General features: G+C 36.9%; 4 protein-coding genes and 1 long non-coding RNA gene across 16 annotated transcripts; 2 read left to right on the forward strand and 3 right to left on the reverse strand.

The window, feature by feature from the left end:
• Nucleotides 1-2276: 2276 nt before the first annotated feature.
• Nucleotides 2277-5642, reverse strand: LOC107271541 (nuclear cap-binding protein subunit 3). Of its 6 annotated transcripts, none has more exons than XM_025088801.1 (9): nt 5528-5642; nt 4938-5072; nt 4643-4803; nt 4402-4553; nt 3926-4324; nt 3454-3860; nt 3226-3372; nt 2882-3144; nt 2277-2816 (listed from the first exon to the last, which is right to left on the reverse strand). In XM_025088801.1, the coding sequence occupies exons 2-9, from the start codon at nt 5070-5072 to the stop codon at nt 2657-2659; spliced, it is 1824 nt and encodes a 607-aa protein (XP_024944569.1). In that variant the 5' UTR covers nt 5528-5642; the 3' UTR covers nt 2277-2656. The 6 variants fall into 6 exon arrangements, with proteins under 6 accessions (XP_024944569.1, XP_024944567.1, XP_024944568.1 ...); XM_025088799.1 differs by having other exon boundaries at nt 4643-4797; nt 5482-5538; XM_025088800.1 differs by having other exon boundaries at nt 2277-2801; nt 5482-5538.
• Nucleotides 5643-5686: 44 nt separating this feature from the next.
• On the forward strand, nt 5687-9253 carry LOC107271538 (sphingomyelin phosphodiesterase 4). Of its 2 annotated transcripts, none has more exons than XM_015747675.2 (13): nt 5687-5888; nt 6010-6309; nt 6384-6486; nt 6600-6831; nt 6906-7116; nt 7193-7305; nt 7366-7524; nt 7610-7781; nt 7854-8258; nt 8321-8413; nt 8478-8654; nt 8747-8976; nt 9046-9253. In XM_015747675.2, the coding sequence occupies exons 1-13, from the start codon at nt 5862-5864 to the stop codon at nt 9179-9181; spliced, it is 2358 nt and encodes a 785-aa protein (XP_015603161.1). In that variant the 5' UTR covers nt 5687-5861; the 3' UTR covers nt 9182-9253. The 2 variants fall into 2 exon arrangements, with proteins under 2 accessions (XP_015603161.1, XP_015603160.1); XM_015747674.2 differs by having other exon boundaries at nt 5688-5888; nt 6894-7116.
• Nucleotides 9254-9397: 144 nt separating this feature from the next.
• On the reverse strand, nt 9398-10423 carry LOC107271547. 2 transcript variants are annotated; one of them, XM_015747690.2, is made up of 3 exons: nt 9751-10423; nt 9634-9679; nt 9398-9546 (listed from the first exon to the last, which is right to left on the reverse strand). In XM_015747690.2, the coding sequence occupies exons 1-3, from the start codon at nt 10402-10404 to the stop codon at nt 9542-9544; spliced, it is 705 nt and encodes a 234-aa protein (XP_015603176.1). In that variant the 5' UTR covers nt 10405-10423; the 3' UTR covers nt 9398-9541. The 2 variants fall into 2 exon arrangements, with proteins under 2 accessions (XP_015603176.1, XP_015603175.1); XM_015747689.2 differs by having other exon boundaries at nt 9602-9679.
• A 2524-nt stretch (nt 10424-12947) lies between these two features.
• On the reverse strand, nt 12948-15587 carry LOC107271551. 5 transcript variants are annotated; one of them, XR_003060947.1, is made up of 6 exons: nt 15500-15587; nt 14678-15399; nt 14158-14576; nt 13893-14071; nt 13182-13820; nt 12948-13089 (listed from the first exon to the last, which is right to left on the reverse strand). It is a non-coding gene; the product is annotated as an uncharacterized LOC107271551 (long non-coding RNA). The 5 variants fall into 5 exon arrangements; XR_001538676.2 differs by having other exon boundaries at nt 14158-14360; nt 14486-15399; XR_001538675.2 differs by having other exon boundaries at nt 13182-13815; nt 14158-15399.
• A 495-nt stretch (nt 15588-16082) lies between these two features.
• LOC107271544 (adenosine receptor A2b) lies at nt 16083-20563 on the forward strand. Its single transcript, XM_015747684.2, has 3 exons — nt 16083-16715; nt 18161-18372; nt 19077-20563. Exons 1-3 carry the CDS (start codon nt 16271-16273, stop codon nt 19974-19976), a joined length of 1557 nt encoding a protein of 518 aa, XP_015603170.1. The 5' UTR covers nt 16083-16270; the 3' UTR covers nt 19977-20563.
• The last annotated feature ends 1454 nt before the right edge of the window (nt 20564-22017 follow it).

The following is a 22017-nucleotide window of genomic DNA, read 5'->3' on the forward strand; positions in this document are numbered from 1 at the left end:
AGCACAAAAAAAAAGTAATATTGGGAAAGAAATATCCTGCATTTAACGTATTTAAGACACGGGATTATACATCTTTACTAAGACTAAACCGACGTGCTGCCTTTACGACTTTCTTACTAGAAATTCAAAATTCGATATTTTACGTTGATCAACGCCCAAGTTCAGATTCTCTAACGTGGCCGCTCAGTATCAGATACTGCACCGCGACGGACCAGTATATACTTTTAGGTGCTTGTAAGATCATAATAAAAAAGAAAAGGTAATAAGACAAAGTTACTTTGAAAATGATGAAAAATTTAGAAACGCACTCGTACGATCGTATAACGTGTGCACTACGTTGCATTCATTGTAAACTTTAACTGTATCAGTTGCAGGCAATCTGTTTTAATCATTTTGAGATAACTACATGTCTGATACTACACATGTTTGTGTACTTTAGATTACTAATTATTTACTTACTTACCGACTGTGAAGTTTATCCGATGGACTCGATTTGTAATTCTCATTTGAAAACGTGTCTTTGTTTGATTCGACTACTCCCTGTAATACCGTTGAACAAATGTATAAGATTCTTCTGTTCTTACACGCTTTTGCTAGAGCAATTACGAGTTTGCTACAATCACACAAATATTCTACTCGAGTACCTTGAACGGGAAAGTCACAAGCTTGCTCATTGTCTGGTGTTCTTCCAACTTGCAAATATATACGTAAATTTAATCCAATTTCTCCTTGTTAATCTATGTCAATAACAACTCAACTTCTAATGCGCTTACTTGAGATACTTTTCAATTTTCTTCTTTCAATTTGCTTTTTCAATTAAATTGTTTGACGGTCGTGCAAAGCGTTACTAGAATGTTAATCTGGATTTACCGCTCTATTATCGTGTTATAGATAAATAGTATATACGATCTAGTATGCGCGATGTCTTTAGGCGATTTGAGAATAATTAATAATCGCTGTTCAACTTACGATTGAAAAAGGGCCCGTAAAAGTATGACATAACCAAGAAATTCAAAAGGCGGTTTTTGCTTTTTGAATTGCGAGGCGCCATTTGAGGATAAGAAATATTTGGATATGATAATAGACGTGAGATAAATGAATACGTAACAAAGTGGGATAATTCAAAGGAAATGCGTATTTCGACCTTTAACGGTTGAACGACGATGTAATAATTTTTGTTAATGAAAGATTAGAGCGGTCAAACCAAGCGAGTACTAAAATCAATTCTGTATAACGTGACACATCAATTTAAAACGTTTGGTACTGTTCGGTCAATTTACATGTACAAAGGACAATGATGCATATACAATATGTATTTATCACGTATATGTATTTTAAGGCATCGATACTATCTGACCTTTAATTTATTATTATAACGATGTTCAATATTTAGCTGAAAAGAAGTACAAGAGATTCGCTCACAGTCGTTCGTTAATAGCGCATTTAAAAATGGCCGATGAAAATGTTACTACCTGATTAACGAGGTGGAGAAAATAACATGGAGTCTCGATAAGAATTCAGAGATTGCAGGATGCGAGTGCGAGAATTATGATATTAAAGATAGATGATTTTCGAGCGTGAAGAATCGAGGATATATAGATTAATTTTTTTATTTCTTTCTTCCTTTCAGCTGTATATACGTATTTTTGGCCATGCGGTTGTAACATGTAAAAGATATACGAAGTGTCTATACTGCCAGGGGTGATTAGAGACGACTATGCGTCCGCAGGATTTAAATGCGACGCCTCGAGCAAGCAGAAAGTAATGGCAATTAAGAAGAATAAATAATTAAGAAAAAAATAATTGAAGAAATGAATAAAAAAAGGGCCACTTGTTGCGAAATCTATGAATGTAGCTATGTGTCTCTGGATACACATACTCGCTGTGTTCTTCAGCCGATCCTTTTTCAATTTGAAACTCAATCATTACTTCGGATGATTGTTATCAATGTAAATTATATGTATTTGAATCATTATTATCGATTATTGTATTGAAATTACTATTCGAAGTATTATTGTGCTAATATATAAACTGGCTTTATTGGCCACTTATTGGGAAAAAAAATAATGTGACTCTGGATACTTCATTCTTGTTCCTTGCCTTCAGGTATGATATTGTTTGAGCATTTGCTCATTTTACATTTAATTATTTATTGTCGGTGATTTATTACATGCAGATTGTGTCACCGCTTCCATGACACTGTGCTTCAGGTGAGATTTAACTTTTGTGATGTAAAAAATATGTTCATTAGATTGCACAGTAATTGTAAAACAGTATCGAATTTTTTATAATGTATTTTCTTGTATACAATTTTTCTATGTCACTCAACGTATTTCTGATTCACCTTTTACAGTATTTACTCCGAAATTTTGTACAATAAATTATTTTCGTGCGAATGATCATTGGTCAAATAATAATTTCACAAGACTGGGACCTCGATGAAAAGTACATGAATAAAATGTTCCATAGTAAATTATTTATCAAGTACATACTATTCTTAAAGGAATAATTTTGCAAGCTTTGATATAATTAAAGACACTTCGATACCGTCCTAAGGTCATTTTTGTATAATATACACAATGATTATGCATTGTAATCCACAATCGATGAGTAGAATGACACAAATTAATATTTTCAGTTCTTTATACAATTACAGTCACTCTGTGTTACTATCGTCCTCGGTATATTTATCATTTTTAACTTCTATCCTGAGTGGTGAACGTCCTCTAGTATGATTTCCCAAACGTGATCGAAGATCACCACCCTTCAGTGTCTCCCTCAGATCTCCTCTCGTTGAACGTCTAAAATTAATTATGCTAATTGAATTAATTAAATAATTTAGACATTGCACATAAAACTTTTAAGAACGATTAATAGTTACCTCTGTGCTTGAGAAACGTTGTTAGCTTCGCTCTTGACGTTATTTAGTCTGGCCCAGACGGTAGATGCGACTCGAGGTTTGCTACGTTGAACAACTTTTATCACACTACCCTTAGGTCCCTGAATTTCTTTTTCCGACAATTCACTGTCGTCATCTTCTTCATCTTCATGAACCTCTACGTCCTCTTCCTGTTCCTCATCTTCCCATTCTCCCTCCTCTCTTTCATCAGTTTCAATTCTCTCCTCCACGATTTCTCCTTCCTCCTAAAGTAACGTTCGTCATGAAATATACCTCGTGCTATGTTTGTTAATATTATTTTATATTAAAGTGAAATTTTTATTTACCTCTGAATCTCCATCTTTCAACGAGTTGAAATTACTGACATTTGTATTCGTAACGACAACTTGAATCGCGTTTCTAAATTGTGATGTGTTTCGTGATCTTCCAAGTCGAGAACGCAAATCTCCACCTGCATTCAATGTACTTGTCATCTGCAAGAAGATTAAAGGCTGGATATATTGTACCTTAATATATATATTTGTAAAGCTTGTAGCTCAAAATATTTTACTTACTTGACTCCGAAGCTGAGAACGACGTTTTTGTACTTTTTCCTCCTCGTCATCAGCGTGCATACGCATTCGGAGTACTTTACTTCTTTTACACCAGTCCTCTTCATGCTCACTGTCAGATTCTTCATCAGATTCTTCCGATTCCACTGGAACATCTTTTGGTTGAGTTTTAATTCCTAATCTTTCCTTTATGCTGCCACCATAATCGGTGTTCTTAATGGGATTCTTATTAATAAAATCATCCTCCGTGGAATCGTTTACGCCCCAAGATTGAGATAGAGCACCCCATGGGTTTTTTGTACGTTTCCCATTCGTGTTATCATTTTTTGATTCTTCCTTCGGTCTTTTTTTATTCTGTCTGATTTCCTTGTACATTCGTTTACGTGATTCCGTCAGAATTCCCTTTATACCTATAAATGTTTTTAAGACAGGTTTATAATGTTTTTAGATCTCGCTCAATATATATATTTGTTACCTCCAAAGTTGGGATTTCCGTATTTCTTATAATATTCACTCATTTTCTCAGCATTTGGACGTTTCTTGTCAGCTCTTGTCGCAAACCTCAAAAGAATACCCTTGGATTTTGGATAATCTATTCCCTTTCTCCAAAGACCAGGAGGCAAGGGACAAGTGATGTCTTTTATATTTATTGAATTTTCATCCTTTTTTTCATCGGATTCTATTGCTGAGTCACCCTCAGAAATAACTTCGACAACACAATCATCATTGGCCATATTATTTTCATTATCGAAACAGCTTGACTCGCACTTAAGATCCTTATCAGCCTGTACTTTTTCACCTAAACCCTTGATTTTTTTGGACAACCTCAATAAAGCTCTAGCTGGAGATACAGTATCCAACCAAACAACATTGCCTAGATGATAAAAATATATTTGCATTTAATAAAAAGACATATATAATATTAAATAAATTATCAAATAAAATACGCACATGACACGTCATTTATCCATTCTATAGAAGCTGGAGCATAATCCTCAAAGTACTTAAAAACATCTTTGGTACTCATTTCTTCAGTACCTCTCATGTGTATAGCATTTAATCGAAGATTTTTTGTACTCTCATTTTCTTCCACAATCCCCATACTAAAATTATTTTATCGTGAGTAACGAACATATCTAATAATAACAATTCCAATGGAAATTAATCAATTTCAGCTCAAGTTAACAATCACCTAGAGTACAAGTCCTGATCTTCGTTATCAGAGGTTTTTACTTTATCTGTTAGACCAAACCTTCTCGCTCTCTCTTCCATTTTCAACTTTTCTTCTTTACTGAATATGTCTATACCAGTTGTAAACGTTCCACCGCGATTCTCGTATCGCGTATCCTGAAACTTCAACAAAACGGAGTATAAACATAACTTGGAGGAATTGATTAACAAATGAACTGAAAAGCAATGACAGTCTAACTATCAAAGAACTATTATAACAAATAGTTAAAATATTATGTAAAAAACAAACATCCTACCTGTGGAGAAGTACTGATTTCATTTTTTAACTCGTTTGAATCGTTTAACTTTACATTCGACTCGGCAGGTTCCTCAACTTTCTCTACATCCGTAAACGGAGTATCTACGTCCATTGGTTCTTCAACTTGATTCATCTTTAATAACAATATTAATTTGTTACTATACCCGACACATAAGAATGGAAATATTGCTCTGTTCAGCTGGCCTCAATACGAATGTTATTTCGTAAACAGTAAATGCAGTGCTTGGTGTAACAAGCAAGTAGGTTAAGATTTACAAATATTAAACGTTCTCCAAGGTATCAATTTTGACTTTTATAAAATCACAATTCTCCCATACTTTCGTGGCGTTCTTGGTTCAAGGAAACGATTCACAAGAATCAGTCCAGTTTTCATATTGAAGAAAGCACGTTATTGGTTGTGTAAGAAAGCACCAACTGATCAATAGCCAATAGCTTATCCCTCATTTTGTGATAAGTTTCCTTCATAATTTAGTTATAAGTTCATAGAATAGATGGATACATAATTTGTGAAAAAGTTGTACTTGGAAATTTGAACATGTATCGTGTAATATAATATATTGCATGCACCTTCGATCAATCCAGATATATAGCATGTATTTACTGAATATTTATACGATTTTCGCTCATCACTATCCGGATTCGGTGTACCTATAAGCTCTGTAGGTTCCCCACTCACTTACATATAAGGCCCGTTTGGGCCCGTCTTGTGAAGTATATCGCCATCTAGTGTGAACTTCCAATCCTGATTACATAGAACCAATTACTGGGCACATGTCCCACATGAGGATACAGCCATAAGGAAAGGGAGAAAGGAAGGCGCGTATTTACAGTCAGTTACATGTTACTTTAATACAGTGAAATAAACATTTTTATTACTGTTAAACGAAGCAAATATACAAAAATGACAACTTCTGCTGATGTCGTGACGGTATGTATTAGTCACATTAACGTTTCGCATATGCAAATTACATGTGAAACTTATTATAGTCATATTGTATTGTCATATCTCATAAATTACTTCCATTCAAATAAATTAATATTCTCTTTAGATGCGAATGCAGTCGTACCTGTGTCTACCTTTGGTACAACGTTGCAGAGAAATTGCTATTTTAATTGACGAATCGAGTACTACAGAACTTCAACATGTTTTTCCAATACTCATTGATTCACTTTTTGGAATTACCGATAATGTTGGATGGGGACTACATACTATTAGTATGAAAAGCAATCTCCAGGAATATGAAATATTATGCAATTTTCTTAGTCCTCTAGGACCTATTTTTTCACTATGCTATAAGCTACTACCGGATTGTTACTTAAAATATAATTTTCCAGTAACGTATCTACCGGTATGTATAACTACAATTTATTACTAGATTTTTCTTATATTTGAATTATTGAATGAATTGTTTGATTCACATAGTCAAAGATACGTCTCATGCTGGACGATGGAATTATACCACCATTCTATTCCGATAAAATCAGAGATGATCACAGCACACGTGCACCATTGGCTCTATCTATGAGTATCCTTTTTATAAATACTGAGGAACTAAGAATCTATGTACAATTATCTGTTATTCAACTTATTGAACTAGTTAATTTAATTGATACAAATAATTTCCTTATAAAAACACATATCCTTTCGAGTATTATATATTCCACTTTGCTTATCATCTTACAAATCCCTGGCTGCAACTTCAACACCAAGAAAATGTTTGGATGAACTGGGAAACAGTATATGTTCAATTAGCACACTGCTATTTGTATCATTTTCTACCAAGAGACAATTCTCCAGTGTTACCTATCATTGGACCATATGTAAAGAAAACACCACCAAGGAAATTAATGCAGTCACCTGAATCAAAAAGGTATGTTAAATACAATCCTGAGTTAATCCAGCTTAAGAATCATATTAATCTGAAATTTCTAGGGATTTTAATAGGTTACAAACACCACGTCTTCTAAGAACATCAATATTGTCTCCAGAATCCACAAGTCCTACCAATCGGGTACCTCAACAGCAATGTTTACCACAAGTGTGGCGCAGTGAAACCATTGTCCAAGTATTTCTTGATTTCTGGTTGGAATATACAGAGGTGGATCAACTGACCCCTCATAGTGGTAGGCCTTTAGCTTCCTCGTTACCTCCTAGAGTAAGTAACCATACTACTATTTAAATATTGTATCATTGTTCATTCAATATATACTCTGATTGTTATAATCTTGTAGAACAGTATTCATTCAGGAGAACACATTCGTCTTGTAAGAGCATTTATTAAAACCTTACACGAATTTGCTAATAGCGCAGTTGGTGATAAAAGCGCGATGGATGAATTAAAAAGGTAAATAGTGCTTAGCATAATACGTTATAACTTAATACTTTATTATTATTTATATCGTAGGGTAATTCTTCCATCAGTCCAGGGTAAAATTTATACATTTTTGCGAAAAGCTATTCATCATTGGCCACTCGATAGCTCTTTTAGACTAATACTAGAAGCTTGGCTAAGTTTCATTCAGCCATGGAGGTACATTCCAGGTGTAGCATACACAAAAGAAGGGTGTGTAAATAATATTCAGTGACTGCAATACTATAATCCAATACTCAGTTTTACAAACTCTTAAACTGAATGTTATTTCTAACAGGAAAGCTGACGAAGAAGAAAGGGGTAAAATTCATGACGAGTCCAGATGGATCTCATTTGTTGCAAACAATTTATTAGCCTACACAGCAATCTTCCGACAATTATTACCTCGGTTTATGAGAATTGATCTCATAGCTCCGAAGAATGCTCTAATGTTGTTTCGAGTTACTAAGGTAACATCACAAGCATATAAAATATTTTGTATATTACTTCAATAATATATAATACTACTGAATTTATTCAAGGTATTTTCTCAACCGCACTTGGCAAAAATGTTATCTGAAATTGAAAGCTGTATGGACGATTCTAATTTAAGCAGAAGTAAAATGTCGACTAATCAATGGACAGCTATTGTACGCCAACAGATTTTTGATCTGGAAGGCCCAACATATCAATATGTTCCAATGTTCTCACAAACTACTGTATCTCAAGTTATGTGGTTCTTAAGAATAATAAAACAGGCGCATTTAACGGCTACAAGTTTAGTCGAGGCTTTAGAAAAGCGACGAACGGCACGAAGATTTTTAATGTCTTTGTGGGAATTCATTAATGGCGAGGATTATTCTGGAGATGAAATAAGCCTCGAGGAAAGACGTCGTGTACCCGTATATCTTGCCAACGCACAGCAACAACTTATAGATATATTCCAGGTAGAGAGGAACTTGTGATACTGAATTGTATGCAACTATACAACAATATTTTTTTTCCTTAGATCAGACTCGAAGATATTCCTCAAGTTGCCATAGTAGCTGATCAGGAATATCATGACAGTATACTATCCACATCGTTTCATCATCAGTCTCAGGTCAGCGATCATGTAATTATTTTTTAAAAATATGATTTTATTGTTATAATTCTTTATTCAATAGATGGACATGAGCCTAGATTCAAGTAGACCTGGTGTCTATGTTCCTGTACAGGAAGGCAGACAGAATTGTAGATACGTTGAATACATGGGTGATCCTGAACTACAACCAGTGCGTACAACAGAAATAGCATTTTTGGTCAGAGCACTGTTCAAATTGTGTAATTATATCAATACAAAGGTAATTACAATTAGAAACACTTAATCAGCTTGAAGTAATATCGAATTCTTTCCAAATACATTTAACTGGAAAATCTGCTTTATGATTTTTAGTATCGTTATGAATTCACTGCAGTATACAACAGAAACGATTTTGTTGGAAGACTTGTACGACAAATCCTACAACCTCCTACAGTGGTAAAAAAACTTCCAAAGCGAACAACTCACGGATTTTCATCGAGTTACGAGGAACGAATTCCACCAAGAATCAGTCTACGGCGCTTTGCCAGTCACAGTTTTGTGACTGTCATGTTCCTTGGAATGTTTTCCTTCTGGCTGATTGGGTACGTTTTTGACATAGTCTGTTTATTCAATTTCTTGATATGTACTGTACAAGTTATATTGTGAAACAGTTACGGCATCACAACATTCTTCGGACTCGTTCTCTGCATCTGGATACTATACGTAATTGCACGAGCAACGTGCGAACCCTGGATACGATCAGATATGCACAATCTGAGACCAAACGCATCAGCATTTTTAAATTAGATAATGAAATACATTACATAACGACTGACACTCCGATGAATCAAGAAATAAAGAATACAGACATTATATATATTTTTGGACCACAGAATTGTAAATGTAATAATTTGTAATTTTCTTAAAAGAACTTAGAACGTGAATCTCTTTTCTTAATTGAAATTTCAGTGAATTTCAATGGACTATTCCAAGCTCCCATAATAAACCGAGGATCCATTCCGCTATCGATGTATTCCTCAATTATATAGAATAATCTATAATTATGGATCCTGCAGTGACTCTTCCTTGATATTACACAAGCCTCCACCTTTCTTAACCGACATAGCTACAGATCTTGTCTCCCCGCCTTCGGAGCTGCTCGTCAGTTCATCCTATTTAAAATGATAAACGTAACGTTGTCCGACTATTTGAATAATTTTAACTTACAGACATGGACAGCTCATGTTCATCATACTCACTCTCCTCGTCCTCTGAGTTGGCAGCTCTTTGCAAGTAGAGCTTAACCTACCACAAAGAGTTCAATGCTATAAAATGAAAGAGATGTATAATCCACCCTAAGAAATATTTTATAGAACCTTGCGAATACTCTTCAGTGAAGATAAACTTGAGCTTCGGACTGGTTTTGAGAAACTGGTAAATATATCTTCTGGTACCGGTGGCAAGTTAACAACACTACTGAGATCAATTAGAGAATCTCTGGACCAATTCTCTGGATATTTCTCATCAACTTCCGATTTGAAACTGCGAGCACTGCTGGAGTGTGGTAACGAGAAATTCTGTTCAGTGAATTTCTGTCTTGTTTCGAGGTTACGTAAACGTTCGTTAATAGCAGTAAGGTTGACAGTGTTCAGGTCGTTATTCAGAGAAACGTCAACGTTCTCAAGATCGTCTATATCGAGCAACTCCTTCTCCAGGACAACGAGGAGTCTCTCATATTCCTGACGAAGACTTTGAATGCTCTGATCGTTAGGCTGCACCGAGTTCAAGTGACGAATGGCATTCTTTACAAAACGTTGACTAAGCATTATAAATGTTTTTGCAGAATTGTGCATGCTAGAGATCGCCCTGGATGCTCGCACTGCTAAACTTCTCAGGTAGCAAACATACTTCTCGCCAGCCTGGGCACGATCCCGTAGATCCATACCCATCTCAGTGACAATTATAGCATTGTAAAGAATTTGCTCGTGATGACTTCTCAACCCGATTAACTTTGCCGTTGGACTAACCATTGTTTTTTTCGTCAACGATGGACACCAGGTCGCATCGATAAAGAATTTCAGGCGTGAGTTCTTTGCCCGTTTTAACTTTTTTAAATATATTTCCTAGATTATAGATATGCGCGTGACTATAGTCAATTTTGCTGCTATCCTTCCTTTATCTTTACAGGACTATTTCAGATTCAAACGCATAGTTGGCGCGCCGCTAAACATAAGCATGCGCAAACAGTGAAATGCTTTTGTTGTACGATTGTGAGATTATACTTCATAGGACGCTGATAACCTCTCATGACGCGTTGTGTTACTTTAATTTCGTCAATAACATATGCGCACTAACGTTGGAAAAAGGTTCATCGCACTCGTACAATTGGGAATTTTCTTTTTCGCAATACAGGCGAGCCAATCATTACCGCGCGACGCTACGAAGTCCAGTAAATTATCCAAGTGAAAAATGCGTGCAGTGATTCTGGATACTGGTATCCATCGATATTATACTCGTATTATTATTACCCGTAAAAGCGTACAAGTCCGTATTCAACAGAAGCCGGTTCGTTACCGCTCTCATTGTGAGCATCCCTATCAAAAGTACAAAGTCACGCGAGAGGGCGAGAGAGGCGTCGCGTCGCGTCACAACGCGTAAGCGGAAGCCGTACCGCGTAACTCGTAAAGAAAAAAAATAGCTATGATAAATCCAAACAGTAACGGAGTACATAATACACGTCTCATTATAATAAAAAACAATATCTTCAAGACGACGCACAGCGTCGCAAGCTTTTTAATTGGGTCTCGTGTCACCAGTCACCAGATCCTTCTGTATCATCCTAATATATATTCTAACCTTACGTGCTCATGGCAAACTCCAAGATTTATTGCGTCTCACGTCGCTGACCTATCTCCCATTACTTTTCTATGCTACAATCCAGTACAAGGCTTATTATTTATCAAGACCTACCCTTGCTATTCAACACTGTCCTGGTTTCTCGCATTACATCTTTCACAGGAGCCTCTTATGTATTTATTGTTTACCATCCAGCAGGATACGAGCCAAGTTCCCTTTCACGAAAGAAAGTACGATATGCTCTAATTGAATTCCTAAGACAAACAACAGCCTTGGAAGTAAATTGATTGTACGCACTGCTTTCGGAATTGGTTAGACCATTTCATCGGACCACATCCTTTGGGAAAACTGTCTAACCTTGCCAATTAGGATTTACGAGTTTCCTAATTCCTTAATAACTTCTATCATCGTATCCGTGCTTTATTTGTCACGGATTTTCACCCTGGATTCATTACTGGGTATGTGGCAATCGATGCGAACGTGAAATTCCTTGGTGGAACGTGGACTCCTCACTGGTACAGAAAAGTAAACCCCTACACTGATCCAGTCATAACGAATGGCTTCTATCCCGGTTTACACCCAGCAATTTGACTGTGGAAATTGGATGATTGGAGATTACATGACAAATAGCGTTATCAAAGATATCTGAAGGGGATAGAAGTATGGGATATTTTTTCATCTTCTTGAAAAATTTCCACCATATCCTGCACCATACACTTGGTATATAGGACATGTACTGTCCATTCTCATTTGCGTGACAGTAAACCACTTGTCTTAAATTATGCAAAACATTAATGAGGTATTCGTGTCTAAGTAAGGTCGGAAAAATGTTTTCGTATATGAAAATATATGTGACCCTTATGTTTATACACTTTAACAGCATCATCCGCGTATATTTACAAGCCATCGAAATTGATCCTTTTACTAAGCAGAACTTTACCTCATCTGCCTATTAATGCCATACGCAGAACAATTAAGCTTAAAAGGAGATTAATATACTGTAGAAAGTTTATTCTCTCCCTTAGATCGATCGATCATCACGTAACGTCGACAAGCGGCGTATTAGAACGTAGCCTCACTCGTAAACTGTAAGACATCCCAAGGTAAAAAAGGCTGTGTGTCACGGGGATACTGTAATCCGAGCTTTAATACAGGTTGACTGTTTGCAGTCAACACGAGGTAACTATGCCTTTGCTATATGAATTATATTTACCAATGCGTCTTTTACTCTTCAGTATAGCGTAAGTGCTCAGTTGATAATAATCTAACCAAATTTCGTATAATCTAATAGAACAATGCAAAAAAATTAATTTTATCCACGTACGACATCGCTTACGTAAAAAGATACCCATTTATGAACTCCAATGAATATACAAGGTAAATACAAATATTTTTGTTTTAAATCAACAGTCCATTTATCCAAGCATTAGGCATATATGAAATAACCAAACATATCTATGTAGAGTTTGTATTGAAACGTCAGCGTGCATGACGACTGTCGTTTTCAATTGAAATATCGTATTCACGCAAAAGGACAGTGGATCACACACAGAGCAAAAGGCTATGAAACTACCGTCGGAACGCCCGCCTGGTATTATATCAGGAAGGCTGATGGCGTACGGTAGGCATTCATGTTCAGATTGCGAGTGATGCCTTTATGCAATGTCAAATGTTCTGTTATATTCTAGTTAGAAGCAACGAGTCGCTCTGAATTACCACGAGTAGTCTCGTTGGCCACTCGTTAAGCTGGCATGACTACACCCGGCATATATCGCTGTGACTCATGGTCAGAATGATCGATAATTAATGAGGATATGTCGCCTCGGGTAATTAGTCCTTGACGAGAGAGTAGCATCGTCCTGAAATTAATTAAAAACAAAAATGACAATTTTTTCTTGATAATTTTTTGTTTGTTACAGAACTGACAAAACGTCACTGTGCATATACATACATTTGATGTACTCATCTTATTCGGTGGTGCTCAGCCACTGTTTCAAGCAAGAGGTACAGGCCCGAGCTGGGATATTGGAATTATTGAATATTTTTGAGCAACATAAATTAATCGACGTCACTGTGCCAAAGTCCAGGGGACAACGAAGACTTTTTGACTCGGTCAGTCAGCCACCATTGCGTTCGTTTATCGAACGTGCTAGAATTAATGAATCGGAACCAAAGTGGTAGAGTAAACAGAATCGTCATAGTGAGTATATATGATTATAGTGGGTAATCGAATGGGAGACTGTAAGAAAAGGTCGCCGAAGCTGCTAATAAATACCAATAATGAGATTACAGTCAAAGAGACAATTGGGAAATCTTTCTAATTTTTGGAAAGCTCCATAGAATCTCATGGCTCTTGTGAATTTATTGTAACGACCAACGTGACTTCCTATGCTTGCCTTCATGTTGATCGACACGGTGAACCCTATTTTTTTCATTGCTTTGTACCGAAGACGTATACTGACACCATGGGACTAATTAAATGGTGGCGCCAGTGAGCAGCTAGACTAATTATCCAACTTTCCTAGAGTCCTGTAGAGAATATTTATAGTGACAGCCCCGCGGTTATACTTTCTTGTTATTCCAAACTGAACTGCAACAAGTCGTATTTCACTATCACTTTTCATTGGAAATTCGAAGAAATAAGGTAGCACTAATCATTTACCTTATCACGTGATAACGAAATAATTTTTTCGTTAACTCCGTTCATTTCCTGTGGGCGGATGATTCCAATGAATTTATAAGTCTCGAATTAACGAGTTAATTTTTGTATGGGTATCATATAGATATAACAATCTTCGCTTGACACGGTTTTAATCGAATTATATTTGACTCTGCGATTATCTATGAGAAAATAATATATAGTGTGACCAATATAGGTTAGGTATTAGCACAGACTGATATATTAGATGAATCGTTTTTATACGTACGTGCAATATATTGTATTGTTGGTATATTATATATCTCATTGGCGCCTCTACCCCCATAAGCTGAACTGCTTCCACCACCACGACCATAGCCAAGGCCATTGCGTCCGCGTGACAGGAGAAACAGTCAGTAATACCACACGGGGTTGTGAAGTCAGACGTTCCAGAACCGTTAACCCCGGCCAGTAAGGAAGTGGAGTGAAATCCTAAAAGTAAATGACAAGCTCTACAGCAGTGTGCGAGTTCGATTATTCCTTTATAAAATATTAATAATCATTATAATCTGAATTGTGCATGTAAGAAGGCTCTGATAATTCAAATTTAACGGCACCCTTAATGATTCCTTCTGATTGGCTGTCGGAGTCGATCCTCTACTGCCATTGGCTAATTTGTACCATAACAGCTCGTGCTTGTATTCAAATCTGTAATACGGATTAAAATTGTTAATGAACTGCATTCGATCATAGAATAATACAATACATTAGGACAATTGCTACGTAATTCCAATTACATGAAAACTGACCATATGTCCTATTGTCAATTCTGAAATTATAATATTCTGGGTTAACACTATAGAATCTCATCGTTGACAGTTTTATTAATGGATATTAGCTTGCATTTAAGTTCACCCGGCGCACTGGCTATCGTTCAAGCTGAGAAGTTCTACTGCTTAAAAGTTCTTAGAGGATACAGATTGCTATACCACGACACTCTTATTTCATTTTGTTTTTATCTTTTACTTTCTTCTAACTTAGAGACTGCAATTTGTCCAGGTCTTTTACTGGAAGTTAGATATTGAATTCTCGTCGACGTTGTTTCCTGATCTTATACACGTTACAGCTTTCAGCACTTTATACTCATCTTAACAGTTATTTGAAGTATGGTTGTTCTTAACTACTTTCAGTAATAAGCAAATGATATTTACTATGGAGTAACTATGTATCGGTAAACGGGTTGAGAATAGAATATATATCGGATATGAATATATTGACAGAATGGTGAGTAATCGTTTATCAGGACTGTGAACGATCTGTGATAGACAATGCTATATAATGAATCCCTCGCTAAACGGTCCCGTCTATATAATGATATGAAATACGTCTCGTATACAGCGTTTTCAAAGTGCGGATAAGATGACAAACAGTGCTGCCGAAATTTCGTTTATTCGCTATTATCGTGAAAAATAAAACTATTCGATAATATCCATGGATGCGTGGACTAATTCACCCGTTCCGCAGTGAGTACCTGAAGTTAATAGAAAAATAATAAATAGTGACAAAGTACTAATATCATGTGAATTTTTATAGTACCTGACGACCAAAATACTTAAAAGCTGGAAAATTACCTGCAAGAATTCCGTCTACTGCCCGCATCGAATCAACATGTTATTATGCACGTGGAAAACCCAGAAGTTTCCCAATGGCATCCTGAACTTTTGAAAACCTGAAATTGAATCCCAAGACATTTAAAAATCGTCATAATTTAATGGGCAACTAAATTAGACTTTCGTATACCTGACTTGGGGTTACCTGATGGAACCGACCATCTTCAAGAACAACCTTGGTTCACTATCCGTACCAGACGAACCAAGCAAAAATCGTGAAGGGTTAAAAATGTCATAAGAAAATAATGCGGACTCCAGCAAGTAAAATTTCAACATAATCGACACGTAAATCCTTCGGCCTGGCAGTCGTGTCTCAAGATATTCCAATAATACACTCCGCAGAAGAACCCCTAAGTAAATTTCAGGTTGGATTACAATGTTCCCCGTAGAAGCGATTCCTCCAAGTCTACAAAAGAACTCAGCCTGCTGGCCTCACCCGAAGAAATTACCAGTCGTGACACAAGACCCACCTCGCTATCGCGTGACCAGGACATTTAAAAAAAATAACAGTGTGTCAGTCCCTGATACATTACTTATTACATAGCATATATCAAAGGTGTAAAAATTGTATGAAAAATCATCGCCACACGAAGATGCACGAGTGTCAGCCGAATACTTCCGAAGAAAAGTATTAGGAAGCTAATATAAATTAAAAATAATAGCGAACGCGTTCTTCGTGCGAACGAGTGTGAATTCTAGTTAAATTATGAACGTCGATAATAACGAGACGAGATGGAATATTTAAACACAACCGAATTAGATAATTATTGTGATTATACTGTCCCGCTGAATACCACCTACGACAGCTACAGTATCGCCGATCTTAACGTCGTCTACGCCGTTTGCGAGATTCTCGTCGCAGTCTGTGCAGTCTTTGGCAACGGACTGGTCATCCTGGTCTTTGCCAGAGAACGGAAGCTTCGCAGACGCACCAATTACTACATCATCTCCTTGGCGACTGCTGACCTATTAGTTGGCCTCTTTGCTATACCATTTGCCATTTTGGCCAGTATCGGACTACCTACTAATTTACACGCCTGTCTATTCACCGTGTCGGTTCTAGTTGTACTCTGTACCATCAGCATCTTCTGTCTGGTGGCTGTATCCGTGGACCGGTACTGGGCCATACTTCATCCTATGGGATATTCTCGTACCGTGCGCACCAAGACTGCGATAGGTGAGCATAGATCATTAACTTCTTTCAAGTCTCATGATACCCGGTGACCTGCGAAAAAAATATTGTAACTCCAACAAATAACGAATAAACGAACATCTGCAAGGTTTCCCAAGGGAGATTCCTACCTGGTAGAAATTGTGTGAAGAATGATTCTGATAAAGCCACTCTGTAAACGCTTCATTTTTTTACAGTGCACTGATTACGCATATACAGTACGACCAGTTAACCCTCTCATAAATCTGTAGATAAGGTATCCATGAAAGTATTCATATTCCTAAAAAAGATAACATTTTAGGTAATATCAATATTATTAGTAACGACTGTAGCTTTTTGATTTTTAACTTGCGTTCTATTTTATCCACCCGGTATATACCGGTTCTAGCGTGCGTCGCTCCCTTGCGAATTAATTTTCCTGCACAGAGAAGTGTATACGTATGTTTGTATATGTTAAAAAGAACACCCTGATAAATAGTGCTTTTTCGAAGTTTCTGTACTTTACATACATAATACTCGTGTCACGCATATCTAACCCTGCGAGACCGGCCCGTAATACTGCACCTATATCCAATTCTAAGAAATTTTTGGTATACCCTCTACAATTCTAAAAATATCTAATTATTCCTACGGTATTTAGTATGTATATATATTCTTGTTTTCAAGCAAGAGATTCGAGGATTAAGAACTTTCTTTTTTATTTCGGGGTACCTTAATGGTACTACTTGGTATTAATCTGCCATCGTACCTTATAAAATTTATATAGCCAGTTCTCTTACAACGCGTGAATGCTGCTAGCGGAAGTGGAGGTATGGGTCCGATAAAGATACGTTATCACAAACGTTACCATTATATACATGCGCAAGGTCATCCAAGTATAATGAATACATTTTTATCCACCATTAAGAAAATTCTCACGTGACTTAGTAATCGGGTGATACGATCTTAGATGGATCCGCCATTATATATTCAGAGATACGTTCTTTAAGACTGTTTGTTATCTTATTTCTATGGCACGCCGCAAATTATTATAATAATTCAATGATAAATATTTTATCCGTAAAATATCAATTTTTCAATATAAAATTTAATCTATATCGATTTCTCAGTACTAATTAATCCTTGTCTGAGATACTGTCACTATCGATAATATACAATGTTTGTGGCTGTTATTAAAAAGTTTCAAGCCAATTTAATGATAGGTTTGAAAACAAAAATTTAGATAGATTAAAATTGATCTATTTTTAAAAAAACCCATAAGACTTCTTTATACGAGGCAGAAGTAATACAAATTGCTGTAGAACAGGATAAACAGAATTTTATCCAGAAATATTAGTTCAACGTACTCATTATCTCTTCCCAATTTTTTATCCTGTCTCGAGCAGCACTGTATCCTATGGTTCTTGTTACATTCGTGTTAATTAATTAATCTTTGCTTTTTATATTTCCAGGTATAATTTGCGTTTGTTGGGTGGCTGGTACTCTCGTAGGTTTTCTACCACTCCTGGGATGGAACGCAGGCAAGAAGTCCGACGAAAAGTGCATTTTCACTGAAGTCATGGATTACGATTATCTTGTCTTCCTTTATTTTGCCACCATTATCTTCCCGGCACTTTTGATAGCTGCTTTTTACGCTCATATATACAGGGTGGTCCTGAAACAGGTCAGTTGTGAAATTTGTATAGCACTATCGATAGACTCGGTTGATTCTCACGTCAAGTACAGGTCACGCACCGTCTGTGCCGTGGCGCCATCTGCGCTCGTAATCTTATTCTACAGTCATATGGTGCATTCCATAAGTAAATGTCTAGTGGTGACTTGGTAATATGGTTATTCGCGACGTTAAAACGCCGTCTAATAAATCCCATAAATTCTTGTCGATTAAATAACTACGATTGTCATGCTTAAGCAAGAAGCTCTTGCATTGTTTTACGAGTAAGATTACTGAACTCCTAGAATCTCATTGATATACCAAACAACTAAGAACCATTATCCTTGAATATACAAAACTAACCTCATATTATTCTACGTTCTAGAGCATTGTCCCTACTACATGGACTGTAGAATGCTCGATTAATCAGAAATAGGAAAAGGCATTTCCTAAACGTCAAGAATTTTTGAATATCATAGCCATTTCCTGTAATAAAACAAGTGCACGTCCTCTACTTAACGTTAAAGTGCTAAATGACATAATATCATAGAAATTTTATCTTGTCTGTCTCTGATAACTCTAGATTGGCTTATGATACCTAGAGGATGTAGCGTATCCTGTATACGTTGACGATGATGGCTTTTTAAGTTACGAAAATTTACACTGATAATTGAACTCTTCGTAGCGTATGTATATCGAGGAAAATGGTGTTTCAGTTGCAGCAAATAGTGACAATGAATCCAGGACGTCACACGGAAAATCAAACTACCGGAACGATGCTACGTCTGTTGGGTGCAGCGCAGAAGCGGGAAGTCAAGGCAACTCAAAATCTCTCCCGGATCGTAATATTCTTCATAATCTGTTGGTTTCCATTGTACACAATCAATTGCGTCGAAGCCTTCTGTCCGGATTGCAAGGTCAACGACGTCTTCCTGAACTTCTGTATAATACTGTCGCATCTAAACTCCGTGGGGAATCCCCTGCTTTACGCGTATCACCTCAAAGACTTCCGGGCAGCCCTGAAGAACTTCATGTACAAATTACTCTTCCCGAATAGCGACATCAAAGCCAGCGTCGTCAGCGTCGTCCACGAGAGACCATCCGTGGGTTCTCAGCACAATGTGCATCAGGTTTCACTGCCCTTGTCCTTCGGTGGCTACAAGCCTACTATGCAGAGGATTTCAGATATCAGGAATGCCGCCACGTCTGTCTCCAGGAACTCGACGATTTGCCGACGGGAGGATGCGAATGCTGCTACGGAATCTTCGCCAAGTGATCTTAGTGACAGACAAAAAATAAAGGCCAGTAACGTCAGTACCAATAGCAGTGAATTTAATCAGAATGAGAATCTTACAACAAATATTCAAAGTGATTGTGGTACCTCGGGACCGGTGACACCCTCCAAGCCATCCCCGTCCATGGAACTCCAAATATACAGAGCGCCCTTTGGCCAGCTCCTCCAGGAGAGGATCGAGGGGAATCCCAGCACGGGAGGAGATACCTCGTCAGAGTCCGTTTTCGTGATAGAGGCAGACATCAACCGCACGGCGTCCTCCAGGGAACGTCTCACGTCGGAACAGATCACACAGGATGACGAGAACGAACGTGAGGACTGATATGTAGGAAATATTAAAAGACGGAGAACTCATCCTCTGGGAAAACATATCAGATGGCATCTTGTTTACATTGGCAGATTCAATATTTCCTTTTCTTCTAGAATCCGTTATTTTATTTTTTGAATATGGTACACTACGTGGTACAAACGAGAGTTTTCTTTTTCATACTGCTGATCAAGACTGTACAAACTACTGACTGATAAATATTGCTGATGTTTCTTTTAATGCATATATAATTAATTGTATAGTATATGTAACAGATAATAATAGGATTTAAAGCTCAAATTTCTCGACTCATTGGAGAAGAAGAAAAAAGAAAAGATCTGGATATACTTGATGTAAGAGTATATACGGCATATAGCTATCAAATAAATTAATGCATGAGTGTATGTCTGTTATCCTTTATTTAATAATTTAATATAAGTATTGCTCTTAGCTACGTGCTAGTCAACCTGTAAAATTTCCAATCGTCCATAAACGAGAGGATACGATAATGCGGTAGTAGCGCATTCTACAGGATGCAGTCGTAAATTGATTAGGCATCGTTCCAAAGGTGAAGATCAAAATAAAGTAAATCAGCAATTACAGAGCACGTGGTCGTGATTCGGTAGTAAATGCGTGTTACCTAACCTAATCTACGTAACAACATAATGCAACAAATAAATTCTTGAGTATCGCGTAATGAAAATGAGCCTTTAGAGAATCAGTGACTATGACTTCTGTTTCAGTATTCTTTCTCCTCATCCACGTTATATTACTGCAATAATAACGTTATACAGCATGTAATTAATTAATTAATGGTATTCGTTACCCATTTAAAACCTGTTGGATGGGCCAATCGTAACATAACCTATCTATTACAGTACCCCCGTCCAGCCTGGAAACCTGGCAGATCAAGAGAAACAAAGTGGCTCGTTAGGATGAGTAGACGATCGGTCAGATATAACTTTATAGTAGTTAGTGTGGAAGTGGACAGACTGAGGATCGATACTACACATGATGAGGATTAGATGAAGTCTCTGGAGAGCCGTTGAGTATCGTCTTAATCTAGCCAAGTGGCAAGTCAATTTATGACCATCCCTGGTGGTTGAATTGGTATCCGTATAGTTAGCTCTTTACTATATAGTATACAGAGAGAAAGTGAGAAGAAGAGAGGAGATATATATATAGAGAGGAAGACAGAGAGAGAGAGAGCTCTCATTATTTCATAAAATGAAAAAACCGTACAGTAAGTATATGAGGGAATTCGGGTTATGTAATATATTATGTCATTGAATATGTCATTGTCATTTGTTGAATAAATTATCTTTAATCACTTATACACGTTGATATTCCTATATCTCCACCACTCTCCTCCTAGTATATCCTTAAAAACTAATTTTTTAAAATGTCTTTTGGAAAAAGAAAGGTTTAAAGTGTAAGAAAGTATGCATGTCTGCACTTTGTATACTGTATCATTATTACGTTTGTCGAATAAATTATCTTTAAACACTTATACACGTTGATATTCTTTTGCCCTATGCGAATATTCCAGAGTAAGAATGAGTTCTGTCTCTCTCTTACACTCCTCCGTCCTAACAGCATCCTTCTCCTTCTCCTGCAACCTTATGCTTCTACACCTCTTCTCGGCTATGCTGCATTTTCTCTGTCGTTACTTTCATTCCATCTGCATGTTGCAAAAAGTAAAGGGATTTTTTGAAAGTGCCCTATCGCAGTTTTATCTGTACCAGCGTGATACAGCTGAATTTCGAATTACTTTCGGAATTTTTTTATTGGAGAAAGTTCACTCGTTCTCTCAGAGATGGCGCCACATATCATGCCCAGGAGGTGCTGCCCTCTTATCGGCGAAAATTCGAACTAATGGAAATTCTATACTATGAATGCTTGATAATTTCAAAATTCAAAAAAAAAGTGTGCGAGTATCAAAAATTAAAGCAATTTTTTGAAAGTGGCCCTATCACAATCTAACCTGTAACAGCCTCTTCAAGGAAAAAGCCCTAAACCCAGCCGTTTTCGAGATACAGCCTCCCAGAGGTGCAAT

Source organism: Cephus cinctus, unplaced genomic scaffold (genome assembly GCF_000341935.2).
Source record: "Cephus cinctus unplaced genomic scaffold, Ccin1 Ccin1_scaffold0997, whole genome shotgun sequence".
NCBI lineage: Eukaryota > Metazoa > Arthropoda > Insecta > Hymenoptera > Cephidae > Cephus > Cephus cinctus.